The sequence below is a fragment of the Lontra canadensis genome, unplaced genomic scaffold (assembly GCF_010015895.1).
Source record: "Lontra canadensis isolate GAN:19392208 unplaced genomic scaffold, GSC_riverotter_1.0 scaffold225, whole genome shotgun sequence".
In the NCBI taxonomy this organism is placed as follows: Eukaryota; Metazoa; Chordata; class Mammalia; order Carnivora; family Mustelidae; genus Lontra; species Lontra canadensis.
This window is the reverse complement of record NW_022631219.1, coordinates 637,639-663,777: the sequence shown is the minus strand read 5'-3', so window position 1 is coordinate 663,777 and position 26,139 is coordinate 637,639. Positions and strand designations below refer to the sequence as shown.

At 54.0% G+C, this 26,139-nt stretch overlaps 2 protein-coding genes across 4 annotated transcripts in view; one reads left to right on the top strand and one right to left on the bottom strand.

The window, feature by feature from the left end:
* Positions 1-18,703, top strand: part of ABR (ABR activator of RhoGEF and GTPase) — a 56,814-nt gene extending 38,111 nt beyond the window's left edge. For 2 of the 3 annotated variants that reach the window (XM_032849380.1, XM_032849382.1), the window contains 7 exons: positions 7,970-8,029; positions 8,297-8,406; positions 9,065-9,204; positions 10,262-10,396; positions 11,326-11,431; positions 13,563-13,710; positions 14,404-17,154. In XM_032849380.1, the coding sequence (XP_032705271.1) occupies positions 7,970-8,029; positions 8,297-8,406; positions 9,065-9,204; positions 10,262-10,396; positions 11,326-11,431; positions 13,563-13,710; positions 14,404-14,493 (789 nt within the window). In that variant the 3' untranslated portion in view covers positions 14,494-17,154. Of the gene's footprint in view, positions 1-7,969; positions 8,030-8,296; positions 8,407-9,064; positions 9,205-10,261; positions 10,397-11,325; positions 11,432-13,562; positions 13,711-14,403; positions 17,155-18,661 lie in introns of those variants that run through there. The other variant, XM_032849381.1, reaches the window with a different exon arrangement.
* A 358-nt stretch (positions 18,704-19,061) lies between these two features.
* TIMM22 (translocase of inner mitochondrial membrane 22) lies at positions 19,062-25,868 on the bottom strand. Its single transcript, XM_032849364.1, has 4 exons — positions 25,377-25,868; positions 23,090-23,286; positions 21,374-21,446; positions 19,062-19,760 (listed from the first exon to the last, which is right to left on the bottom strand). The coding sequence occupies exons 1-4, from the start codon at positions 25,612-25,614 to the stop codon at positions 19,684-19,686; spliced, it is 585 nt and encodes a 194-aa protein (XP_032705255.1). The 5' UTR covers positions 25,615-25,868; the 3' UTR covers positions 19,062-19,683.
* Between the last annotated feature and the right edge of the window lie 271 nt (positions 25,869-26,139).

Sequence of the window (26,139 nt, the reverse complement as noted above, 5' to 3'; positions counted from 1 at the left end):
AGCCCAGTGTTACAGGAGTTTTCCAGAAGCAGTAAGGCCCCAGGAGGGCAGACATTTTGGAAAGAGCCCAGAAACTTCTGCAGGTGCTAGTTTGGGGGAGTTGCCAGACATTGACGAGGGAGCACAAGTCTGGAAAGGCCCAGCTCTCTGCCGAGTGGCCTTGCCAGCTGCCCAAACTGTCAGGAGCCGGTCACCAGGTACTATTTCATCTTCTTTTTCCCAAGCAGATAGTGTTGGGGACAGGAAGGGTATGTGTGCTCTGCCAGTTCCCTAGCTCCTAGAGGAACACACATTCCCCCACGTCTGAAACCTGCATGCCCATTCCCTGGGAGGAACCAGAGCCAGTGCAGAATTCCAGCGAGCCTTAGATCGAGGCCTCATTGTCCTTTGTCCCTGGGGTGAGCCTAGAGAGATGGGAGGCCACCGTGAGAGCTGCCCTTGGGATTCTCCTGCAGAGAGGCCAGGAGGGCACCGTAATGCCGTGGCGATGCCTCAGCCAGGAGCTAGAACCATCACTGTCTGGGACAGTGATCCCTGCCAACGCTGATGCCTCAGATGGGCCCAGCCAGAGCTGTGACGGCCACAGCTCCACACCCCGTCACATGCCTGAAGCCTTCTTCATGCTCCGGCCTCCTCCATGGGTCACCCCACCCGTTGGGCTTATGCGGCACAGGGTGCTGGAGACTCGGCTGAGCTCGTAGCATTCAAGAGGCCTCTTTTTCCAACCCCAGGTCTGCTGTCTTTACTGGCTGTGTGACCTTGGGCAGATGTCTTCCCCTTCCTAGTTCTCTGGCATCAGGATCATGAAGGAGTTGAACAGGATGATCTCCTAGATCCAGCTCATATGAGGATGTTGGCCATGGCTCAAGATTCCTGTTCCTAAGCCTTAAACTCTCAACACACTGGGGAAGTCTGGGTGGGAGAGGTCACAGGGCTGCGCATGGGCCCAGGCCAGCCATTCCCTGGACATGGGAGAGGAGAGGTGAGCAGGAACATGGGGCTTCTTGACCCCCGTCCCGAAGGAGCCTTGGTGGGAAGGCACTGTTCTCTCCATCCCCCACATCCCGTTTCATTCATTTGGTCCCTGAATATTGATGGGCACCTTCTCTGAGTATCCTGGGCACTCCAGAGGTGGAAGGCAGAGAGCCCTTAATCTCATGGAACTTTCTGTCTGCAGGAGTCAGGCAACAAATAAGATCATTTCAGGCTAGACAAGTGCTGGGAAGAACATAAACTTGGGTAATGGGCTAGAGAGTAATGGGGAGGGAGAGGCCTTGCTGGAAGAGGTAATTTTGAACTAAGACTTAAATGGTAAGAAGGATTCTGGGAGCGCCTGGATGGCCCCAGTCGGTTGTACATCCAACTCTTGGTTTCGGCTTGGGTCGTGATCTCAAGGTGGTCAGATCGAGCCCTGTGTTGGGCAGCTTGCTCAGCACACGGTCTGCTTAAGAATATCTCTCTCTCAACCCCTTCTTCTCTGCCCCTCTGCACCCCTGCTGCACCCTCTCTCCTTCTCTCAAATAAATACATTAATTAATTTAAAAAAAAGATTCTGGAAAGATCCAAGACAGTACATTCCAGGCAGAGGAACTGGCAAGGTGAAAACCCTGCGGCTGGTGGGGTGGGCGTGGCATCTTCAGAAGCAGACAGAGGCCACGGGACAGGGAGAAGGGCACCCTATCCGGAGCAGGGGGGGCCAGCTGGGGCAACACATTCAGCTTCTAATGGAAGTGTGGCAGGAGGCCACGGGGAAGCTTGACCTGGGTTTTAGTGATGCTGCCAGTTTTACTGATGCTGCTGGGTTTGGAGCCCTGGCTGAGGACCAGACTCATTCTCAACCCATGCCGTGAGGAGCCGTTACTATCTGCTCCATTTCACATGTGGAAACTGAGGTTCAGAGAGTGACCCAGAGTGACAGCCTGCAGGCTGCTTTGCCGGGATGGAGGGTCAGAGCCCCTTGGGGGCCTGGGGCTGTTCCTCAGCTTCCTGGTTGTCTAGGTGCTCCTGGAGCCCGTTGGGGTTGGGGCGGGGTGCCCTGCATGGGGAGCCTTCCTGCCCGGAGTACCCAGCCGAGCACGCTGTTAGAGAAATGAGCGCTTACTTCCGGTGCTGTCTAGTGAGTGTGGGGCGAGGGCTGGAGCCCACCAGGAGGCCCCTCAGAGCGGGCACGGGCAGTGGCCTCGCCAGCGTCGCTTATTCTCAAGAACAGGCTCTGTGCCCAGACTGCGTTCCTGGCCTGGGCAGGGAGGACGAGGTCAGCTTCAGAGGAGGACTTGCACAACGTTCATCAAAGCACTGTCAAGGCCAAAGGGAGGCCACAGAGCCCACTGTGCTCCCCAGGCCGGCCTCCCACTTCCGACTTTGGAGGCAAGGCTGCTCTGGGCTTCCTCTGGGTTGCTTTGGGCCCAGCCAGAGTGACCCTCCCTTCTTTGCCCTGGTGCCCCCCACATGTCCCTGAGCTGAGGCTTGGCAGCTTCCTGGCCGTTTGTCTGAGGCCTGGTTCTGGGGCGAAGTTGTCCAGGCTGCGTGGAACAGAGAAGGCAGTGGGGTGCCGGCCAGCCCCAAGGAAGACAGGGTCCTGGGGCTCTGGGAGGGATGCGCCCAGCTTTGGGACTGAGGACTAAAAGTCCAAGGACTAAAAGTGTGGTAGGCACAGGGCAGACTGGGGCTCTGGAATGCTGAGCGAGTGCTAGGGAAGGCAGGTCACAGTGGGTGCTGTGAGGCTAACCTGACTTCAATAAAAGCCTCATTCAGAGCAGCTAAACCCTTTCCATATGTGGGCCTCTGAGAACTTCAAAGTCCCGGGCAGAGGGGGTTGGAGGAGGGGAGGCAGGATCCCGGTGTTTCGCCTACAGAGTCAGCACAAGCCCCTCGTGCAGCTGCCCTGGGAGAGGGCACTCGACCCTGCAGGGTGAGGGCTGGAGGGGCCAAGCTTGCTTGGCCTAGTCGTGGGGGAGCCAGCCTTTGGGAAAATGGCCTGTTCGTGGTCTCCTCTGGCCGGGCTGCTGAGCTGGAAGCCCAGCGTGGGCCCTGGCATCCCCCTCCCACCCCACCCTCCCTCTCTAGGAGTTTCTCTCTGAGCAGCCACGTTGACGGAATCCTCCCGTACCCTTCCCAAGAGGGAGGAGAGGCAGGCCTTGGCAGCTCCCTAGTCCCCCTGTTGCCAGCCCTCCCATGCCTCTCACGCCTGTGGTCTGTCCCAATGACAGACTGGGTTTGGTGTCCCAAGGGGACCCAGCCCAGAGTATATGGACATACTCGGGGAAGGGCAGGAAAAAGCCAACCCAGTACCGCCACCCTGGCCACTGGCCTGGGAGCCCCGGGAAATGTACCCCCGTCAGACAGGACACCTGGCTCAGGGCCTGGTCTCCACAGCCCCACACTCAGCCTCTGGCAGGCACCCCCATAAACACGGCCAGCCATCTCTGCCTTCCCTTCAGCGCCCCATTCATCTCTGAGGGCAACAGCTCCAGCACACTGGATTTCTTGCCCTCGTTGTTAAGCACTTTGTTTTTATTAACCCTAGAAACTACTCTGGCTTTGAGAGAAGTCCATGCCACCTCCCCGGTCAGGCCCAGGATGCCAGGTCCCGGATTCAGGAAGCCAGGCCCACAGGGATGGGAGGTCAGGGGTCAGTGGGCTCCTGGGGGCCTCAGGCCTGCACTGGGGAAATGACAGAGTGAGGTTCTGAGGGAAGGGGCCCAGTGCCAAGAGGCTTTTGTGGGAGGGAGGGGAAGCGGAGGCCTGGGAGTGCCAGTGTCACGTCCCAAAGTAATGCACTGCGGCTTGGTTTGTGCTTCCCTGACCACTGGGACCGTAGCTGCCCATAGACGGGGCGGTGCCACCCCGGGCCCGCGTGAGCGCATGTGGGAAGGGCAGTGGCAAAAATCACCAGAAGGCTTTCAGGCAAGCTTCGTGGCTGCAGGAGTACAAGGCAGAGGGAAGGCTGTGGCTCTACCCTTGGAAGGACCCAGGTTTGACCATGGACCGTGTCATCTACCCTGGGGAGTGAGACTGGGGACCCCAGACTCACTGGTGCCTTGGAAACCCCCGGCACCAGGAGGTGGCCACAAACAGCCTTCGAGCCAGAGGGAAGGAGATGCGCTTGGTGACAAATGGGCTGGGAGGAAGGACGTAGGCCTAAGGACCCCTCAGGACTTTGCTGAAGGAAGGAAGTGCCCCCACCGGCCTGCGAGGCCACTGGGCTTTCCTGTCCTCGACGCTATGCTGGGGAAGCGCTCTGAGAGCCTGCATCTCCATCTCCTTCCGTGGCCTCAGGATTTTGTTGGGGACACCGGGTGGTTCTCTTGTGGACATCAGTCCCTGAGGTCAGCTGTGTCCCCTTGGCAGAGGGCTGAACGTGCAGCCATGACCTGACCGAGTCTAAAAGCAAAGGTAGACAGAACATAACTGAGCCTGGCGGTGGGCAGTGTGTGGACCACCTAGAACTTTCTCTAGGATGTCCTATGGCTCCTTTTGGTCTCCTGCCCGTGCCCCACCTTGAGGAAGACCCAGCTGTGTGTGTCTTACCTGTGGGGTGAAGGAGGGGCCCCCTGGGGGTCTCCCCCAGCCTGGCCCTTCACAGCCCCATCTGTCTGCCTCCCTTGCCCAATCTGGCCTGGCCTCGGTACCCACTGCCCAGGGCCGGGGGTTGGCACCTATCTGCTGGGACTCAGAGGTCAGCGGTCAGGTGCTCTATCCACTGACATCCTGGGGGCTGGCTCTTCCGCCCCCGGCACTAATCTAATCAGGAAATAGCAGAGTCCACATTTCCCACGGGTTATAAATAGCCACAGCCACTCAGGCAGCAGCATTTCTCTGGAAAATGTGCCATGTCCCTCGCCACTCCTCACCCTCCCTTCTCTGTATTTAAGTGACGTCCTGAAAATAGCCTTGGTTTCTGGAGGCTGCTGGTCTGCTGGGAGGCAGATCTTCACAGCCTGGGCACGAGGGGCTAGGCAGGCCTCCCTCAAGCACCCACTGGGGGGATCTGGGAGACGGCAGTTGCGGGGACTCACAGTAAAACACGGAAGTGCCACCTTCCTCAGCCCTGGCCTCAGACCGATGGGAGGGTGCCAGCCAGCTGCAGAGGGAAGGCGTCTCAGGGCGGCAGGAAGCGTCTCACCTCCTAGATAGTGGCATTGGGCAAGTTCCTTAGTCTCGTTAAGCCTCAGTGTTCTCGTCTGTAAATGGGAGTGTGAAAAGGCTAGACCTCACAGCCTTGTTACCATGTACCTTGTTCCCATGATTGAGATAACCTGTGTGAAAGGTTTGACTTCATGCCGGACTCCTCGGAAATGCTCAGAATACATTAGTCCTGGGACTCTGAGGTGGTATGGATGCCCCAGGGAGGAAGCTGAAGTTCAGGGAAGTTTAAGTGACTTGCCCAAATTCACACAGTTGAGTGGAAGAGTGGACATTTGAACCTTCATAGGCCTGAGTCTCAATCCTTGCCCTTCCCCACTTGGCTGTGCCCAGACACCACTCCAGGACCTGGGGAGGGACCCCTGGCTTAGGCCGTGGCGGCTACTAGGAGGCACCAGGTCTTGCGGAGGGGGGGTTAGGTGAAGGGGTGCCTAAGGGACAGTCCATGCCACAGACCTGGTGAGGTTTTGGGACAGAAAACGTTTTGGGAGAGGGACATTTCAGGGGCTTCCTTTGGGACCCTTGGGACACTTGGTCCCAAGGCTTATGGAATAGTGAGCCTGGACCACAGCCAGGCTGGTGAGTCCCATGTGCTTCCCTTGTGTGCAGAGGAGGTGCTGGGGCAGAGTGGGACACATGGGGTTACTGGGTCCCGACCACACTGCTCTCCCTCGGTGTCCTCCTCAATTGCACCCTTCGTCTGGGCAGGGAAGCGACTCCTGGAGGCTGGGCCTAGGCCAAATGCAGACCCCAGAGCCCCCTGCCACCCATGCCCAGCGGGTATGCGGATGGAAGGTGCAGAAGGACTTAGCTCAAGCTGTAGGAAGCCCCAGGGCCCAACCCACCCTGGGCTGACCGGAGCACTCCTCCATGCTGTGGGCCTGCTGGAACAGTGGTGTTCACACTGTGGTGCACGTGCTCCGGGCGGCGTGGGGGTTGGCAGTGTTGGGAAGCCACAGAAGCTTCCCAGGGAGTACATGGGCAGGGAGTTTCCAGAGAATCAGTCTGCAGATTCCCAACTCCCATAGGTGCCACTGGCTGCAAGCGATGTGCCTGGGAAGGGCTTTCTGCCTTCAGATCTCTTCCTCTGCGGGGGAGCCCAAGGCTCTCTGTGGAACATGGCCCGGGGCGCCAGTGCCTCCTGCTTGCCGACACCAGGGCCTCTTGAAATGTGGGTGTGGGTGTGGAGAAGGTAGAAGACGCTGATGGCCAAGTTCCAAATCCGTTCATGAGTCAGGTGCTTTCCAGTTCTTTGCTTTCCACAAAACTGATGGACATTGTCAGCTGACAGATCATTTAAAATAAATTTTGCTGGGGGTGCCTGGGTGGCTTAGTCGGTTAAGCATCTGCGTTTGGCTTAGGTCATGATCCCAGGGTCCTAGGATCAAGCCCTGCATCAGGCTCCCTGCTCAGCGGGGAGCCTGCTTCTCCCTCTGAGTGCCGCTCCCCCGATTGTGCGCTCTCTCTCTCAGCCAGATAAATAAATAAAATCTTTTTAAGAAATAATAAAAATAAATAAATTTTGCTAATCGGTATTTATGCAATTTAAAGCAAACGAGAAGGAAAGAGTTTCGAGAATCCTGTAACATTGCTATAATAAAACAGCCCCATCTAGTTAACTTACGGGAACGAGATGTTTCACCCTCTACATGTTTAAAAGCAAAACCAGGGGCACCCGCCTGGCTCAGGTGATGGAGCCTATGATTCGGGGTCATGAGTTTGAGCCCCACATCGGGTGTAAAGATTTCTAAGAAAATAACCAACTTAAAAAAAAAAAAAAAAAAAAAACCCAACAACCCCCGAGGAAAAGGGGGCCGCCCCCCATTTCACCCCAAGAAAAAAAAAAAAAAAAAAAAAAAACCAAAACAAAACACGAATTAAAACAGAAAAAGTGTTCTGTCCACCTCGTGAAGAGACGTAAGTCCTCCAAAGTGGTACCTTGCTACTGAATATTTATTAATACTTATTTTTAACATGCTGGTTAGTGTTTTTATCGTGTGCTATCAGTTGCTGTAGTAACTCAAAACATGTCTTGAATATTTGGAGCCTTGTGGTCTCAGGAAGTGTTTGATTGCCATTTGTACAGATATTTTTTTTATAAGGTTTTGTTGTTTTGTTTTGTTTTAATCTGCTTGGGAGGATAGGCAGATTCTTTAAGATTTTTTTTTTTTGAGATTTTATTTATGTATTTGTCAGAGAGAGAGCGTGTACACAAAAGCAGGGGGAGAGGCACGTAGAGAAAGCAGTAAACTCCCACTAAGCAAGGAGCGAGCACCCACCCTGCGATCATGACCTAAGCCGAAGGCAGATGCTTAACCAACAGAGCCACCCAGGCACCCCTGTACAGATATTTTTGTTGAAGCAAAATCTAATAGGGTGATGAATAAAACCCTTAAGGTAGAAAAATACAAACTAGGACAAAATTCTTTGGGAGAAAAAAGAAACAATGCAGGGTGTCTGCAAGGGAAAGGAGAGCTTGTATTTTCCTCATGAATGATGGTGGGTAGCAGATCGCTGTGGTAATTGGATCCCACTGAATACATTGAAAAGAATGATGTCACAGTTTTATTTTAAGATGTAAATATTTACGTTATCCTGGAAGCTATAGCCTTTACAACTCTTTAAACTTGCTTTGGAAATATTCAGATGTCGAGTCGCAAATGTGCTGGGCGGTGCATAATTTTTCAAAATCATTGTGTGGGTGCTCAAGGAAAAACAGTCCGCAGGCCACTGAGTCAGAGGAGCAGAGTCCTGCCCTGTCCCCTGTGAGGGATGCCTCCTCTGCTCTCCCCATCTCACGTTCTCTTTCTTCCTTTCTCTGCAGTTGGATCCCCAGACTGTGGAGACCAAGAACTGGCACACAGATGTGATTGAGATGAACGGGGTGAGCTGGGGAAACAGGAAATGTCCGCACAGTGGGCGGGCCCCCGGCTGCTGTCCTCGGGGGTGCTGTCTTGCCCCCTGTCCCCTCAACCCAGTCCCTCTCCCATCCCCTGTGCCCGCACCCTTCCCACTCCCACCCTGTAGGTGTTGCAGGGAGCCCCGGGTGGGAGGCAGCACTGGTCGGCCGTGCTGGGGGGACCCATGTTTCAGAGGCCCTCCTCAGGCGCTCATACCCTGGGGGATTTGTGCCTGCCTTACCCCCAACCAGATCAAAGTGGAATTCTCCATGAAGTTCACCAGCCGGGATATGAGCCTGAAGAGGACCCCGTCGAAAAAGCAGACTGGTGTCTTTGGCGTGAAGATCAGCGTAGTGACTAAGTAGGTCCCCCTGGGGCACGTGAGTGGTGGTATTAGCACCCGGGGTCCCTTTCTGGACCCCTAGCGAGTCACCCCCCCCCGGGCTCTGTAGTCAGGGATGGCCAGTTCAGAGGCCCAAAGTGGCCCGCAGACATAGGCCTCCATCTCACCCATGCTTCAGAAGTCAGCAAGCCAGCATTAAACACCAGAAGATGACCTGTGAGCTTCCCGGGCCGTCAGCTTCTTGTGGTCAGTGAGGTGCTCTGATGACGTAGGCACACATTGAGGTTTGGCCACGGCCAGCGGGAATCCAGGAGGGGATGCCCCTCCACTCCCCACCGCCCCCTCCATGGCCTGGGTCTCCAGGACCTCAGCCACCTCCCTCAGGGGTCTACGGCTCAGCCCCACATAGCATTTGAAGCTGAGATCTACCTTCTAAGGAACATTCTCGTCTCAGCATCTTTGCACTTGTCTCCCAAACCACCTCCTGCCTTTGTCCCTTGCCATCCTGCAATAGGCCGGCCTTGAGCTGCTTGGGTAGGGTGGGGTGGCATGGCCTCAGTCCTCTCTGCAGCCCCAACCCTGATACCAGAAGCCTGGGTGTGCGGGGGAAGTGGGGGCTTGAGGTAGCCAGGGAGGGGAGGCCTTCCGCCCCCCCCTCACAGCCCCTCCCCACCAGGCGGGAGCGCTCCAAGGTACCCTACATCGTGCGGCAGTGTGTGGAGGAGGTGGAGAAGCGGGGCATCGAGGAAGTTGGCATCTACCGGATATCAGGGGTGGCCACGGACATCCAGGCACTGAAGGCCGCCTTTGATGCCAGTGAGTGTGGGAGGCCCAGGCATTGGTGGGGAGAGGGCACTCTTAGGGGCCCAGCAGGCTGCTCTGGGAGCCCAGGAGCACCAGAGGCCTTTCTCCACAGAGGCCCCAGGTCACCAATGGTGGAAGAGCCTTGTTCTGTGAACCACAGTCCCATGTGGCTTGCAGTGGGCCATCTCTGAGTCTGATGCAGGGACTCTGCCTGTGTTTGCTCATGTAAACACCCCCCCGCCCCAGTCTCTTATCCACTGTTGCAGATGAGGAATGGAGGCTCAGAGAGGCCAAGTCACTTGCTCAGCATTGCTCAGCTTGTAGGTTTTGAGCCTTCTTTCAACTCAGATCTTTCTTATTCCGGTGTTTCTGGCTTTCTTGCTAGCTCTGTGGTGCCTGGGGGACTGGAAGGAAACAGAAGGGCTTTGAACCTGGGCTGGCTGGCTCAGGCTCCCCTCTGCTGTCTCCAGAGCCCTGAACAAGGGCCCTTTGGGAGGAGCACTGCTGCCTCCCTCCATAAATTCCTCCGTGGTGGGGGCTGCCCTCTCTGGTTTTTCTTCCCCCCATCATGTGAGTTTGTGCTGTGATAGCCAGGAAGCCTGAATTGGGCAGGCAGGGCTGATTCCAAGGGAGCCGAGGGAGGGGCCTGCGTTCAGCAAGCCTGGGGTGAGGGGCTGGGGATGTGCCGGCATATGGGTCCTTTGTGCAACCTGGAAGCCGAGGCTTTGTTGGAACATGATTTTTCATGTAAAAAATGTGCAGGGCCTTCCAGAGAGAGGCTTAGCGGTGGGGAGGTTCCAGAGAGGGTGTCTGCCATGTGGTGTGAGGACTCTGTAGGACTCTGGGTGGAGAACGGGGCTCCCCTCCCCCAATGGGGCTGAGTCACACACCACCTGTGGGCGCTGTACCTACTTCCTGCCTTTCCTGGCAAGACCAGGGCAGAGATGGAGTGGGTGGGGGGCTTCCCCAGCTGTGTGGTGCGGAATGGAGCAGGGCCTACCTAGCTGAGGGCTGCATGGAAGAGAGGGGCTCAGATGGGTGCACTCCCGATTGTCCACATCCTCTGCAGATAACAAGGACATCCTGCTGATGCTGAGTGACATGGACATCAATGCCATTGCTGGCACCCTGAAGCTCTACTTCCGGGAGCTGCCCGAACCCCTCCTCACAGACCGACTCTACCCAGCCTTCATGGAGGGCATCGGTGAGGCTTTGGGGCACCGAGAACCCGGCGGAGCCGGGCCTTCCTGACAGCAAAGAGCGGGAGACCCATGGCTCCCCTTGCTTGTGCATCTGCTCAGTGCTCTGGAGCGGCGTGGCTGAGTGGCCCAGAGAGTGGGGTGTGACCCACTGGGGCCTGAGGCAGAGCCTGGACCCTCTCTTGCCTGCCTCTCTCCCCTCTTGTCCCCGTGGGCTGCCCTCTGTGCTTCCTCCCCAAATACTGACCTCCTTGCTTGGAAAGCCAAGCATCCAGGGAAATGTGCCCTGAGGTGGGTGGCCAGGGCCAGCGTCCCGAGCCAAGGACAAGCCTGGCTGGAGTGTACCAGAGCTGGCCGGAACGCAGCCTTCCAGAAAAGCAGTCTCTCGCTCCCACTGATGCCCTGGGCGATGAAGCTGAAGGCCTCGGCCAGCGGGGCGCCTGGGCACCTCCTTCCTGCCTCCCCCTTTTCTCCCTGCTGCCTCCTCCAGGGGCAGGTCAAGGCTTCAGCCACCACAGGAAGTGAGGAACCCCGTGGAAGGCTGTCCATTGCCTGCTCTATCATCAGAGGCAGTTGAAAGAGGAAACGTTCAAAGCAGTGTTCTCATTGCCTTAAACTTAACCTCCTAGACCAGGGACGGGCTATGACCAGAGCTGCGAAGGCACGTGCGGGAAGGACGGGAGGGCACTCAATCCCCGCCAGCGTGCTTCCTGACTAAGCTTCGGGTGGGGGCTTCCACAGGAACCAGCTGTTCATAGCCCACCCTTGGGAAGATACCAGGCCCTTCCTTCCCTATAGGGTCTGCTCCCCTCACCCCTGCAACCTGGGCTTTCCCTCAGGGTCCCACAGCCTCCAGACCCTGGTGGCGCACTGGCTCAGGCCTCCCCACCCAGGAGCCAAGCCTCAGCCTTGCCCCATTCTCCTCCCTCCACAGCCCTGTCAGACCCTGCTGCCAAGGAAAACTGCATGATGCACTTACTCCGCACCCTGCCCGACCCCAACCTCATCACCTTCCTCTTCCTGCTGGAACACTTGAAAAGGTAACAACTCGGGCTGGCGGGGTGTGGGGGTGGGTGGGCGGGCAGGGAGCCCAGGGCAGGCCCCTCCCTGCTGGGGAGGCCACTTTTGTGGGGGGATCCACCTTCTTGGCTCTTCCTCTTAGGCGCTGGCTTCTGCTGGGTCATCCATCACAGGGTGAGAGTTTGCTTTTCAAACTCTTGCCTCCAAATTCTTCTGAGAAATATCGGGGTCCTGATAGCAACCTCCCGTATTGGCAGGGCCAGAGCCAAAGACTGTCGATGGCTTTTGCAGTCCATGGTCATTCAGTCCACTTCCCAGTTGTAAAGGGAAGGCTGCGAGCAGTAGTGTGCTTGTCCTTCTGTTCTGTTACACACGGTCATGTGTCCTGGGTTGTAACAGGAAGTGTGTTCGTCGTTGGTCAACGGTCAAAAGCTTGCAACCCGCTGGTCTTGACCTAATACCTCATCTAACAGGGAAGCTGAGTCCCGGCACAGGAGGAGTTTGATTGGGGTTGGCAACAGCTCTGTCCTCGGAAGGCACATGTCCCTAGTCCTAAGCTAAGTCCCCTCCCCCCTTGTCCCCCACCCCTTCTGCCGTGGGGTCCAACCGAGAGCTGCTCAAGCCGATGCCTGCAGCCAAGCTCAGAACTGAAACCAGCCCTTCCAGGGTCCTAGTCACTCGCTTTTGAGCCCCAGCACCGGTCCGGGTGTAAATGGGGAGGAAAACTTTCCTGGTGTCCCTTCAATCCGCTTGCCACCCAGGAGCCCCGAGTTGGGGGCCACGTGGTGGGCCCGCTCCTCCCGGAGCCAGGTTCTCACCCTCGGGCCCGGGCTCCTGGCTGTGGTTCAGCCAGGCCAGCTCTGGAGGGCCAGTGGAGACCTGGAAATGCCTGGGGCTGCGGTCTTGTTTTTCCCATCATGAGACATTTTCCCTCTGGTTTGGCCAGAACTGAAGCCCCAACCGGTTCCCATAGTTTGGTGAGCTCTGTGGGGAGGACACACAGAGGAGGAGTGGGAGGGGAAAATTCATTAGGTTGTCCACCCTGGGAACTGTTGTGGGCACAGTCTGTTCCCACATCTGGGCCCCTGGCTGGTGTGTGTGTGTGTGTGTGTGTGTGTGTGTGTGTGTGTGTAGGGGGGCTTGGCCAACTCCAAGCTGCCTCCTGGCATGGCCAATGTCTGCCTGTCTCCAACGCAGTCAGCATGCACGTCCGTGTAGTTGGGAGTGAGGGGTGCTGCTCGAGGTGAGTGCTCTCAACCCCAAAACATTTCCTAGGCCTGAGGAAGGCCCAGGGCCTCTGTGACATGTTGGGTGGTACTGGGTCCGCCTGGACGCCAGCCACAGATGGCAGCCCCTGCTGTCACTCAAGGGAAATATCTACTGAGTATGTGGCCTATTACACAAGAGAAGCAAAGAAAGATCCACAGGGAGGTAACTCTGGGGTCCCAGGAGGAAGACCCTTCTGGAAAAGTATGGGAGAATAGCCCCCAGGCTCCATCTGGGGTTAGGGTCGTCCTGCATCAGCACAGCGGGCGGAGCCTTAGGTCTAGTTAAGGACTCCTACTGGATCTCCAGCCCCCTCCCCTGCCACTCCCCCATTAGGCTCCCCCCACCCCCCACTCCAGGCCACTTGGGGCAGCTTGGCTGACCCGGGAGAGCACGGGCTCTGGAGGCAGACTGCGTGGGGTCAGATCCCAGCTCTGTCACTGGCTAGCCGTGTGACCTCAGGCAAACCATGTCACACCTCTGTTCTTTGGTGTCTTCATCTGTACGGTGGTGAGGATAATGACCTCCCCATAGGCTGTGATGAGCAGGAGCTCCTGCAGGGAAAGTTCTTGAGTTAGGAATCACATCATCCTCAAGGGGAAGGAGTTGGGAGTAGTTCCTTCTGGCTTTGGCTATTTACCATCAAGGGATGGCCCTGGGAGCTAGGAATCTAATAGAGGAATGTTCTGGGAAATAGCTGGAGACTTAGTCCCTTGGCTTAGTCCCTCCCTACCAAGAGGTCTCTACCCTCAGAGGAGAGAGAGGCTAGTACCTACCTTCTGGGAATCCTTCCAGGAGTTCTTACAGTTAAGGCCAAGCATCTGGAGCTCCAAATGGCTGCTGAGAAATGACTTTTTTTCCCCTCCCTTCCCCCAACCCTTCCAGGGTTGCTGAGAAGGAACCCATCAACAAAATGTCCCTTCACAACCTGGCTACTGTGTTTGGCCCCACGTTACTGAGACCCTCGGAAGTGGAGAGCAAAGCACACCTCACGTCGGCCGCAGACATCTGGTCCCATGATGTCATGGCACAGGTACCAGTGGCAGGGTCCGGGCCTGTGGCTGGTCGCATTGTGCAGTGGGCTTCCCTGCAGGGGCGGAGAGAGAACAGCTCGGAGTCCCCTAGCCCAGCCCATCCCTGCTGAGCGGCTGGGTGGACGGTCAGTAGGATGTCACCAGGGAGGCAGGGCTCCGTACATTCTTGCCTCCAAGTCCAAAAACAAAACGTGAGCCTAGACCAAGGGCCCAAAGAACACATGTCCTGGCACTAACTGCAATCCTGGGAGTGCCGCAGTCTTGGACAGCAAGCTCAGGGGCCCAGGAGACCTCTGGGAGCTTTGTCCTCCCCTGTGGAAGTTCTAAGATTGCTTCCAGGGTGAGGAAGCTTCTCTGAAATCTGTCCCTACAAGATCCGGGTCAGAGGCCAGTCTGGAGGCAGGGCCCGCCCAGCCAAAGCCAACCTCTGGAGCCAGTCAGTAGAGGTTGGGGAAGCGGCCCCAGGCTGCCCAGGCCTCCGCCCCGCAGTATCCTTTACTGATGCCCACTGGCACACACACCCGGGCTGCCAGGGGGTGCGGGGGCGGGGGGGGAAGCAGCCTGAGATGGCCTGAGAGCAGGGAGGGAGTGGCACAGAGGGGACCCCAGCCCCAGGACTGCTAGTTCTTGCCCAATCGGAGGAGGGCCAGGAGGCCAGGGAGCCCTGCTGAATCTTCTCTGTCCCCTCACAGGTCCAGGTCCTCCTCTACTACCTGCAGCACCCCCCCATTTCCTTCGCAGAACTGAAGCGGAACACACTGTACTTCTCCACCGACGTGTAGCCCAAGGTGGGAGCCGCTGCAGGGGGGTGCGGCCCAGGCCAACCTCTCTGGCCAGGGGACCCAACACAGACTTGAAAGACTCCAATAGAAAACTCCCACACCCAGCACTCTAGACTCCAAGGGACGCAGATTTCCAAGAACTGGAATACTTGCATCTTCCATGCCACCTTGTACAAAGCCAGCTGCCCCAGCCCCCAGCCTCACCGCCGCGCGCCCCGGGCCCTGCCCCACCACCTGGAGCCCTGGGCTCTGCCCTCTGTCCCTCTAGTTGTGTCTCCTGCCCCGAGCCATTGGGGGATTGTTTCCTGTCTATTTGTCATGCAGAAACGGTAGTGACGGACCCAGTATGGGCATACGGACTGCCTGCTTTGTTCTTTCATTTCCTCCAGCACTTTCTTCTCCTCCCCCCACCCCCGCCACCAGTCCAGTCCAAGGGTTTTTATTTTGCGCTGTGTAACTCCGGCCAGCTTATCCTCTCCTGGCCCTGCTCCCAGATTGCAGTCTCCGGGCAGCATCCCCTTGGTTTGCCTCCACCTTCCCCTTCCTCCCGGCCTGCCCACATGCATGTGCAGCCTTGGTTTTCACTCCATCACTCTGAAACTTGAGGCGGCCCTGGGCAGTGGTGGCAGCAGTGGTCCATCCAAGGCTGTGCTTGCTGCCTCCCCTCCTGGGCTTCCCCACACCCCCCAACCCCGTCCTCCGCCTGTGGAAGCACACCTGCTTGGCCTTGCTGCCTGTGCAAATGTTGGACAGGGAGACAGCCGCACACGAGTCCTCAGCTTAGCACAGAGCTAGAGAGCCGATCTCTGCAATTTTCACCTGACAGTCTCCATTTCTGGGGTTTATCTGTTCGATCTCCCGCCTCCTAGTGAGGCATCTTTGACTGTTTCTTCTGCTTTTCAGTTCCTTCTCCCCTGGTGTTCTATTTCCTTTGAGTGGCAAGACTTACAAGTGACCTGATATCAAGAGAGCCAGAGGGTCAGGAATCAGGGGAGGCAGGAGAGTCGGGCCACTGAGCAAACGGGACAGGTGGAACATTCCGGGGAGTGCCACGGAGCACTGGGGGCCCGGATTTGGGGGGAAGCGGCTCTCAGCAGCAAAACATTATAGTGGCTTTGTTAGGGGAGCCAGGTCTCTTGGATGGCAGCGAATATGGCTGAAGCAGGTGTCCAGAAACAGGCAGGCTCCGTCTAGGAGGCAGTCCTTCCTGGCGCCTCGCCTACCCTGCGGTGCCTTTGCCTTAGACTGTACAGTCCTCCGCAGCCACGCACTGCCACAGGGCGGCCCCCACGGCCATGTGTGCTCTGGGGCCTGGCAGAGACCGGTGCCGTCCCCAGTAGCCAGCCCCCATGGTGCTGCCTCCCCACCCGCAGCTTCCAGATGCGGCCTTTGGGGGAGCTCTAGGAAACTCCAGACGTTGGGGAGTCATAGGCACCTGCCTCTCTTAGGGGCTGGGTTTTGCTAGGGACGTTCATTGTCTACACTCTGCTCTGGAGTAGAGGATCGGCAGGTTCTAGTCCCAGTGCTGAGCCCCACTTCTCCGTACCGGAATGGAATGAGAAGGATCCTCCCAGTGCAGTTTCCTCCCATCTGAGCAGTAGCTGCCAGCACAGGGCAGTTGGCCCGGGAGAACAAACACTCCCGGATGATGGGGGCTTGGGCACATGGCTTTCTGGCTCTCCTAGGTGGCAGAGAGCAGACTCTAGGGCCTCAGAATTGGAGAACAGCTCCTTTAGCTTGTGCTCAGAGCTATGTTTTAAAGAATGGTTTGCTGGCCCTGAAGCCATAGCATTGGCTCATGAGACACGGGGTCCTTTCTTGTGTTTACACCTGTGGCCCAGTCTTGGGCAGAACGGTACACATTCTGTGCACATCAGAGGAAAGAAATGCCTAAGAGGAGGGAAACGATCCTGATCACACAGCTGCCTGTGAGCGGCTTAGCAAGGAGCCCCGTGCCCTGGGACAGGAGGTGGAGAAAGAACACCACTTGGGTCAAACATCCCAGCATGTGATCCTCCCTGGAGTCTGTGCCCAGCACTCAGGAGTTGGTGTGTGGCATCTTGCTTCCAGAGCCATTGATGGGAGTGACCTGAAGGCCCAGCTACAGCTAGTTATAGCCCCAAACGGGTGCCTCCCACCTCCCCCAAATGAGGGGCTTGCTTCTTGGAATTAGGTAGCTACCGCAGCCCCCAAGCTTGCTTAGGGAGGAAGGCTGGAGGGGCTGAGAAATGCAAAAGGCTCAGAATATTTATAAATTCCACCCCCAGGGTGGGGAAGGGCAGGTACCAAACAAGGACTAAGCTGCACCAAGGAAGGAGCCCATCCATGGGTTCTCCCAAGAGTCAGGGACTGTGCAGCCCAGCACCCCTGGCCCCTGTGCCCAACAGGGCAGGCTGTGCCAACAGGAGCCCAGCAGACAGGCCACAGGAGTGCCGGGATGCCTGTCCCTGCTGGCAATGGCTGTGGGCTGCCAGTTTTTGCTGATACAGGTAGGATGGGAACCTTTATTAATATGAGTTTAATAAGTTGGTAAGGATATATTTTTTTTGTCTATGTTCTGTTTCAATTTATGTAGATTATTATAAATTGATGTAAACCACGTGAGAGGAAAATGTTAATAAAAAAAAAAAATGCAAAGCCCCAACATTTGCACACAACTCAGCCCTGTGGTGTGGACATTTGTATACTCAGTAGTCCAGGGAAAACACCAATCTAAATATTTAACTCTTCCAGCTGCATCCACATGTGTTTCCAGGAATCTGTGCACCTAGTTAACTTCCCCTGAGCTTCCCTTCACCCTGTGGGGACTGTGGCAGTTTGGGGGGTGGTGAGCCCCCTCCTTGTGGTTCACAGTAGCCTCCGAGTCAGGCACCAGCCAGATTTCCTTTCATCAAGGACAAAGGTCCCACCAAGACCTGGCCATCAGCATCCCTTCGAGAGATGGCAGAAAGTGCTCAAAGTGGAGGCTTCTTATTTTATGCAAACTCTTCCCTACATTCTTCTTGGAAGTGGGCGTCTTTGGGGCAGCCTTTTGGCCTAGCCTGACAGTTGGAAAGGCTGGATCCCCTAGGGGGCACAGCCTCCCTTCAGGAGAGTCGGTGGGGTTAATACAGGTTCCCACCAGTCTAAGCCATTGGACACTATGTTTATTCTGGAGATGAGGACCAGATGTCTCTGAAAATTGGTGTTTGGTTTATGAGCTCATACTGACTCCTTAGCCATCTAAAACAGGAAACTATTCATCTCCTTTCTTGATTGAACAGCCAGTGTGGACAATGCTTGGCTTATTGAAGTGATGGCTACAGAGAGCCCCAGGGCTCATCAGCTCTAAGGCAGTCATACAGGCAGCATTCCTGGTACTCGCTGGGCATATTCGACCCTCCTTGCTAGGCTGCCTGGTGGAAGATGCCAGGCATCCAGGTACTTTGACAGCTGCCAGGCAGGAGATCTACCCATGCTCTCAAGGTGCTTACAGGTGACTTATTTAGGGACAGTATAGGAAACACTCCTGGCTTTGTTCCCAGACCTCTGAGGATACTCCAGCTGGGCTGGGAGCAAGGAAGCCTCATACCTAGGAGACTGGGCTGGATTATTACTTAGAATTCACCACAGAAGGATGTAAACCCCGAGCGAGCTTAGCTCACATTCATTGCAGAGGAGGTGGCAGATGTGGCCAGAGGAAGGTGTGACCGGCTGACTTTGACATTATCAGTCACATACATACACACCTGGGACATCTGAACGTCTCAGCCACCTCTGAATTCTGGTTAAGGGGGCATAAGCTAGAAGACCGCAGAAAAAGGGGGAGAAAGCAAAAAATGGTGAAGGAGTCAGCATACAGCAGAGAATAGGAGCCATCACCGCTCGCTGCAGGCTGCTGGAATCATGCAGCCCCACAAGCCTGTCCTCTGGCCCCAAGAGAGAGCTCATTCCCTTCATGTCCTTACCACAGGACCAGAATGAAGAAGTGCTCACAGCAGATCCCAACCATTAAAGCCTATTTTTTTGCACTGGGGTGCACAATTAGGCTGAGCTTCTGTTGTCAGAAAAAGGCCCCTAGTTCAAATTAAAAAAAAACACTAATATGTTTAAAAAAACACAAAAACCCTGATACCACAGTCCAAGGATAGTGGAGAATGGCCCCTCACCACAGTCTGATCTTCACCAGCCGCTGCTCAGGGCCCCACCAGGAACACCACAGTAGAACTCCACACGCTGTGTCCTTGAGCTGGGCCTGGTCCAGCGGTCAGAGCCTAAAACCAGTGTGGCCAGGACCGCAGGCATTCCCATCAGCCAGCCCACAGCAGGGTTTTTAGAAGAGGTAAGGGCCTATGCATGGAATTTCAACGTATCCCAGGACACGGACCAGCTGGGCTGCTTGCAAGGCAGGCCCTGGCTTTAGGAACAGTGTCAGAGGAACGCTACTCTGCACACCCCGAGAATCGAACATTCCCACACTTTGCAGGAGCTTTCTCACTCTCCCTCCAGATGTCCAGTCTCTGGGCCACCTGGCACCACTTTTGGGACTCGTGGAATCTGAAAATAAAAATCAACCAACCCTTTACTGATTCATTTATTTTATGGTATGAACGGCCTTTATTGTTCATAATGGGAAGTGGAAGAGGGGGGACAGGACCTCTGGCTCCTGGGGCGGCTCTAAACACTTACTCTGTCCCTGTTCCCTTCCCCCACCAAAACTAACCAACCTTTTAAACTGTCATGTAATTTTTTTAAACAAAGACAGCAGACCACAAAATGACATAATGGGTCAGGTGATGGTGTACATTTACTCTGCCCTGCCATGTGACATGGCTGACCGCGCGGAGTTCCAAAGTAGAACGAGCCTGCTGGTATGAGTTCAGTCCCCTCTGGTCCCACCGCCCCGAGCCGCCTGCAGGCCAGCTATGGGCAGGACGGAACCTTTGGGAAGCTTAATTCCCACCAGTCAGCACACCGCTGATCTGCCTCAGAGAGAGGCTGGCGCGGCATATTGCCCACCCCGGGAACAGAGCATGTGGCTCCTTGGAGGCGGAGGCAAGCGGCAGCCACATGGCTCCCTCATGACACCAGCGGTCTAAGGGGAAAAGTCTGCGGTCTCTGAAGCGAGTGCCCTGCAGTGGACAGAGCGCGGCCCCCACGGAGCAGCTTGGATGCTGGGCTGGCAGTGTCCTTCCCTGGAGGCAGGCTCTCTCACCGGAGGTAATAATCAATGGCAGCAGAGAAAGCAGCGAAACCGCCACACCCGAGGAACCCGGCCTTTAAGCCCGCTGTGAAGTAAACAGATATGACGTTACCTGCGGGGACAGACACCAAGCCAGGCTGCCTTCAGAAGTCTGCCTGGCCACGGCGACAGGGACGCCCATGTCAAGCTTCTAAGTCAGTCAGCCGAGCCACAGGATGTGTAAGACTTCAGGAAGCCGTGTCCACAGTTTATACCAGTGGGCTTTATCTAGCCGTACATTCAACTTTTCTCATTCCAAAAGATGACGATTTCCAGTTTCACGAAATAGCCCCTCACAGGCAGGAAACTGGTTAAGAGAACCAGCCCTTGGAAGCAAGTGAAAGCATATGGCCTGTTAACCCTGATTTGTTTATGAAATAAATTCCTGGGAAGGTGATCAAAGCAATCCTGGAGGGAGCTGAGCTTCTCAATGTCCCTGACAGAGCTGAGCGATGGGAAGACCAAAGGAAAAGTTACTCTATAAATCACAAGTGCCTGTCCGAGAAGAAGCAGCTTTTAATGACAGCAAATCATCCCGTCTCTCTGAGGAGGAGAAAACAGGCTCTTTGCTTTGCGTAAATAAGGGCACAGAAGAGGGAGAGTGTCCTAGCAACGGCCACCAGGAGGAGAGTCAGGTCACTGACACCCCACATTGCACTCCTTTTTTTTTTTATTTTTTTTATTTATTTATTTGAGAGAAGGAAAGAAAGCACAAGCAGGGAGAGAGGCAGGGGGAGAAGCAGGCTCCTCACGGAGCAGGGAGCCTGACGTGGAGCTAAATCCCAGGACCCCGGAATCACGACCTGAGCCAAAGGCAGACACACTCAACCGACTGAGCTACCCAGGTTCCCCCCTCCAAACCATACTCTTGATGGGCACGCTGACAGAAATGCAGAGAACTGTTTTCTTTGTTGTTTACTGCTGATAACCGGACACTTCCAGAATACTATCGGGCTTTCAGGGGGTAGAAGTCTAAGAATCCTTAACTGCAGAAAGACATTACCACAGAACTTATACTGACAATTGTATAGTATTTAAAAAAAAAAAAAAAAATGCCGGAACTACTTGAAATACGCAGACCTGAGAGTTCAGCAGCGCCTGCCATTTGGATCAGTGGGCTCTCCGGGGCTGAACGAGACCTAGCCGTGCTTCTGTCCTAACCTACAGATCAATACACTTCTGGAATTCCTTACTGAGAGGAAGCTCTTCCCACCATTTCAATGTGAGGGCAGTTCTTTTTTCTAAAATCTAGATCTTTCTGTGGTTCTCAGCCATGGGTGATTCCATCCCCTGGGGGAATTTGCCAGTGTCTAGAGACACTTTCAATTGTCGCAAGGAAGGGATGCCATCACCTTCTAGTGGGTAAGCGGCCAGGGATACTGCTGAACATCCCACAATGCACAGGAAAGCCCCACTATCCCTCCAGCAAAGATTTATGTGGTCCACAATGCCAACGATGCCAACGATGAAAAACCCCGATCTAAATACTAGAAGTTTCCAAAATAAGTTAATGTGGAAGTAAAAGTGATTTACTTAGAAGAGTATCAAGTGTCCACATATGCCTTGGGCTGTCCCTGGAACACTCATGTGTTTGGAAACGTCAACTACGGCACGCTGTCCAAGGCCACAAAGAAAACCATACGAGAGTTGTTTACTAACCTCTGAAACCAATGGCTCCTCCAGTGATGCAGCCACTAATGACACTGTTCTTCCAATCTGATTTTCCCCGGTACTGTGGGCGGAGAAGTGCAGTTTAGAGCCAAAGAAACAAGCCACACAAGATGATTAAGGGAAAAAAAGCACAGGGTTTCTAGCTGGCTAATTCAGTCCCTCTCCAAAAGAAACCTAATCCTTTTTGCTTTCCAAAATATAGTTCCTAAAATTTGAATGTGTTCATGGGTGCTTCCTGCAGGTGGTACCAGAGTGCTGAAACCAAGTGTGCCACTTGAGAAGTAATCCGGATCTCTTCTCTGGTTCCCCAATAAGTCTCAAGGTCAAAATCACTCACCAACTTGGAACAGACACATGAAAACATGCTGAACGTCACTCAGCACCAGGGAAGCACAAATCAAAACTAAATGAGCTATCACCTCACGCCTGTCAGAATGGCTAAAAACACAATAAACAACAGGTGTCAGCGAGGACATGGAGAAAGAGGAACCCCATTGCACTGCTGTGGGAATATGAACTGGTACAATCACTCTGGAAGACAGTATGGAGGTTCCTCAGAAAGTTAAAAATAGAATTCCTGGGGCACCTGGCTGGCTCAGTCGTAGAGTGTGTGTCTCTTGAGCTCAGGGTTAGGAGTTTGAGCCCCATGTTGGGTATAGCAATTACTTAAAAATAAAATCTTAAAAAAAAAATAGAACTCTACCATACAATCCAGCAATCAAATTGCGAGGTATTTACCCAAAGAAAACAAATATACCAATTCAGAGGGATACATGCATCCTAATGTTTATAGCAGCACTATCTACAATAGCCAAATTATGAAAACAGCCCAAGTTTCCATCTATTGACAAATGGATAAATATGTGATAAAGATATATACACACACAGGAATATTACTCCGGCCATAAAAAAGAATGAAATCTTGCCATCTGAGACATCATGGTTGGAGCTAGGAGTATTATGCTAAGCAAAATAAGTCAGTCACAGAAAAACAAATACCATATGATTTCATTCATGTGGAATGTAATTAACAAAACAAATGGGCAAAGGGAAAAAAGAGAGACAGAGAAGGGCAAACCAAGCAACAGACTCTTAACTATAGAGAACAAATCGATGGTGACCAGAAGGGAGGTGGGTGGGGGGATGGGTGAAATAGGTGATGGGGATTAAGGAGGGCACTTGTGATGATCACGGGGTATTGTATGGAAGTGTGGGATCACAATATTGTACACCTGAAACTAATATTACACTGTATGCTAACTAGAATTTTTAAAAACTTAAAAAATAATTAACTAACTTCTATCCTACAAAGAGAAGTAAAAAATAATGCAAGCCTAAATAAAGGCAATAAATGCCCAAAAAGTTTACCTTAGGGGCTATTTAATGAAAATTCAATCTACCAAGTATCAGACATATCTGATCTGCTTTCTAATGAACATTTCTTATTAGAAGTCATAAGATGGAGGGCGCTGGGTGGCTCAGTGGGTTAAAGCCTCTGCCTTCAGCTCAGGTCATGATCCTCGGGTCCTGGGATGGAGCCCTGCATCGGGCTGTCTGCTCAACAGGGAGCTTGCTTCTCCCTCTCCCTCTGCCTGCCTCTTCCCCTACTTATTCTCCCTCTGTCAAATAAATAAAAACTTAAAAAAAAAAAGGAATTCTTAAGATAGTACAGGCAAAGCTTTTTCAGAAGGCAGAGACACTTACAGATTCTACCAAACACTCAGTGCAAGAAAACATGGCGCCCACTATGGCAAAATTTTTGGCGTAGGACATTCCTCTCTGTCCCATGTCTTTAAGAACTTCTTTTGCTGTCGGCGTACGGTAAGGATCCTTAGGGTCAAAGCCCACATTGGTATCAATGCCAGCAGTGAACACCCCAAAGGCACCTCCCAAGACAAATCCTAAAAATAAACACAGAAATGAAGATTTTTCTTTGGCATTTTTTCTGGGGTACTGTAACGAGGTCATCATACTCAAATAGCACATTTTGGATGGCCACCAGCAAAGAGGACACCCCTACCTACCCCTCCAACTCCACCTTAACACTCAGACCCTCCAGTTACCTGGTTTCCACATCACACAAGCCAGGAACTGTCTTGCTGACAGCTTCTCTATCTTCCTTTGGATTTCTTCCTTCTTTCTTTCTTTTTTTTTTTGGGGGGGGGGAAGATTTCATTTATTTATTTGAGAGAAAGACACAGACAGCAATAGGGAGCACGAGCATAGGAAGACAGGGAGAAGCAGGCTGCCTGCTGAGCGGGGAGCCCAATGCTGGGCTCGATTCCAGAACCCTGGGATCATGACCCGAGACAAAGGCAGATGCTTAACCGACTCAGCCACCCAGGTACCCCAGCCTCCTTTGATTTTCTTTTTCCTTTTTTTTTTTGTTTTTGGCCTCTCATTTTCTGACATTCCTAAAGATTCAATCTTTAACCTTCTGCTCTCTGTCTATACTCATACATTCAGCTAGCAACTCTGCAAATCACTCCCTTGATGATGGTGACATTGACAACATTTAGTGAGTAGTACCATGCGCCAGTTACTGATGCTTTATAGGCACAGCTTCTTTTATTCTTCACAATAGTCCTGTATTGTTGATACTATTAATGTCTCCATTTTGTAGCTGAAGCGGCTGAGGCTCAAGGAGGTCAAGTAACTTCCATAACGTCACAAAGATACTAAAAGGCAAACCACACACTGCTGTCCCCAACTTCCTGAGCCTGCTGGACATTTCCATTTACATGTCCTCTCATCACCTCAAGGTCAATATATGTTTAATGAAATCATGGCATCTTCCCTCCAGACGTTCTTACTTATGGCTCCTTCTTTTCAGTCACTCCAGCTCCACACTTCAAGGGCATTTCTGACAGCTGATTTGCTCCCCTCCTACAAACCTATGTTCACAAGTATCCTAGTCAAGGACCTTTACCACTTCCACTCTGGAGCATTACAAAGACTTATTCATCATTTCAACAAATATGTAAGCGACTTATTAGTGTCAGGCATAATGATGAACAAAGACCCAGCCCAGGCCTCACCGAGGTTCAGTTTAGCCAATTCCCTATACCATCTCCCTATCCACAGACTTTTCTTTCCCTCACCACACTCCATGCTGGATCATCACGTGCACCAATTACTGCCCTAATGCCTAAAGGCAAAAAGCCCAAATCCCCAACTCCACCCCCAATTTTAAAGGGCTACCCCCATTCTCTCAATCCTTCAAGATACAGGGGCAGTCTCACCTCCTGTAGCTTTCCCCAAACCAAAAAATCTCCTTTCTTTTCTACTATACTTCACATCTGCACTCACCATATTGTTTCTTGTCTTTCATTCTCATTTAGATTTCAATTCATCTGCAAATGTGGCCAACCTCTTTACAAGACGGACACCCTACATTCAAACATTTAAACCTTCAAAGGTTTAAAAAGGGGGATCAGGGGGTGCTCCAGACTTCTTTCCCCCTATGTTCACCGCCATCAGATCATACTGGCCACACTGACATTTGTTTTTCAAACCTGAAGCCGGTTCCTGGCAGACGTTTGTATCTGCTGTCCCCTGTGTCCCACTTTCCTGCCAGCCTCCTTCCCAACACTCTTGCTTCTGTATATATTAAAATTTTATCTTCATGAGAACCAGGCTCTGGTCTCTTACCTTGCCTCGCCACCGAGCACGTGATGGTTACTTGTAACAATTTGTTTGAAAGAATGCTTATCTAAAAGTGAATCAATGAATGAATGAAGTCGACCATTTTATAACCAACCTCCAGGCCCCGACCCATACAGTACCGACTTTCTGATCCAATTTCCATAGGCGGAAACTAACCTCAGGGCCTTGAGAAGGGTTACTCGAGTTCACGCATCGAGGCAGGGGTGCAGTCGAGATCGAGGTCCACAGGCTCCTCGCCTCCCAGGCACGTGGTCTTGGCAGAGGACCCCGCTGCCGTCCAAGCCCTCAGCCTCCCAACGCCCCCCCACTCCCAGTCTTGCCTCACCTCCCACGCAGGCCAGGGCTGCCTTGAAGGCACAGCTTTCCATCGCCTTCTCGATCATTTTCTGTTCCTCACTCTTGGTCGGGCTCGGGATCCCGCCCAGGCTACTGGGCTCCAGGATCCGGGGCTGACGCTTGTCGCCCACCAGGTATTGCAGAAGAAGGCTGTACTGTAGCGGGGCTTCGGCGGAACCCGGCGCCTCAGGCGCGGAGCCCCCAGCGCTGGGCGCAGTTGCCGCCATGACTGCAGCTGCCGCAGAAACTCTCGCGTTCTTCTTCCCGCAGCAGATTCCGCAAGCCCCACGTTAGGGCTCCGCGCGCCTAGCCACCGTGCCGCAACGGCAGATTCGCCACAACGATCAAGTCCAAGAAACTGCGGCAGCAAAGTCCGCTCATGCATCCGGCGAAAGAGGTCTCACGTTCCCTCAAAGCCTCTTGTGAATACTGAATCAGGCTTGGGTAGCATCAAGATTTAGTCACCAGAAAGCGGCGTCTTCTCCGGGGATGCGGTGCGGTGAGTACAGGGATTGGCCGGCCAGCCATTTCCCAGGAGGCTTTGCGCGAGCACTGCCCTCGCTGCCTCCTCCCGGCGCCTGACGGCGGGAGGCTGCGCGGAGCGGGAGCGTGTCTGCGGGGCTGCAGCGCTCCGGGGCTGCGGCAGGGGGCGCACGCGTCTCCCCGCAGACCTTCCAGCTTAAGCATTCCTTACAGAGGTCAGTGGTGGAAGGTGCTTTGTAAGTAAACGTGAAAGCATGTTTAGATGTACG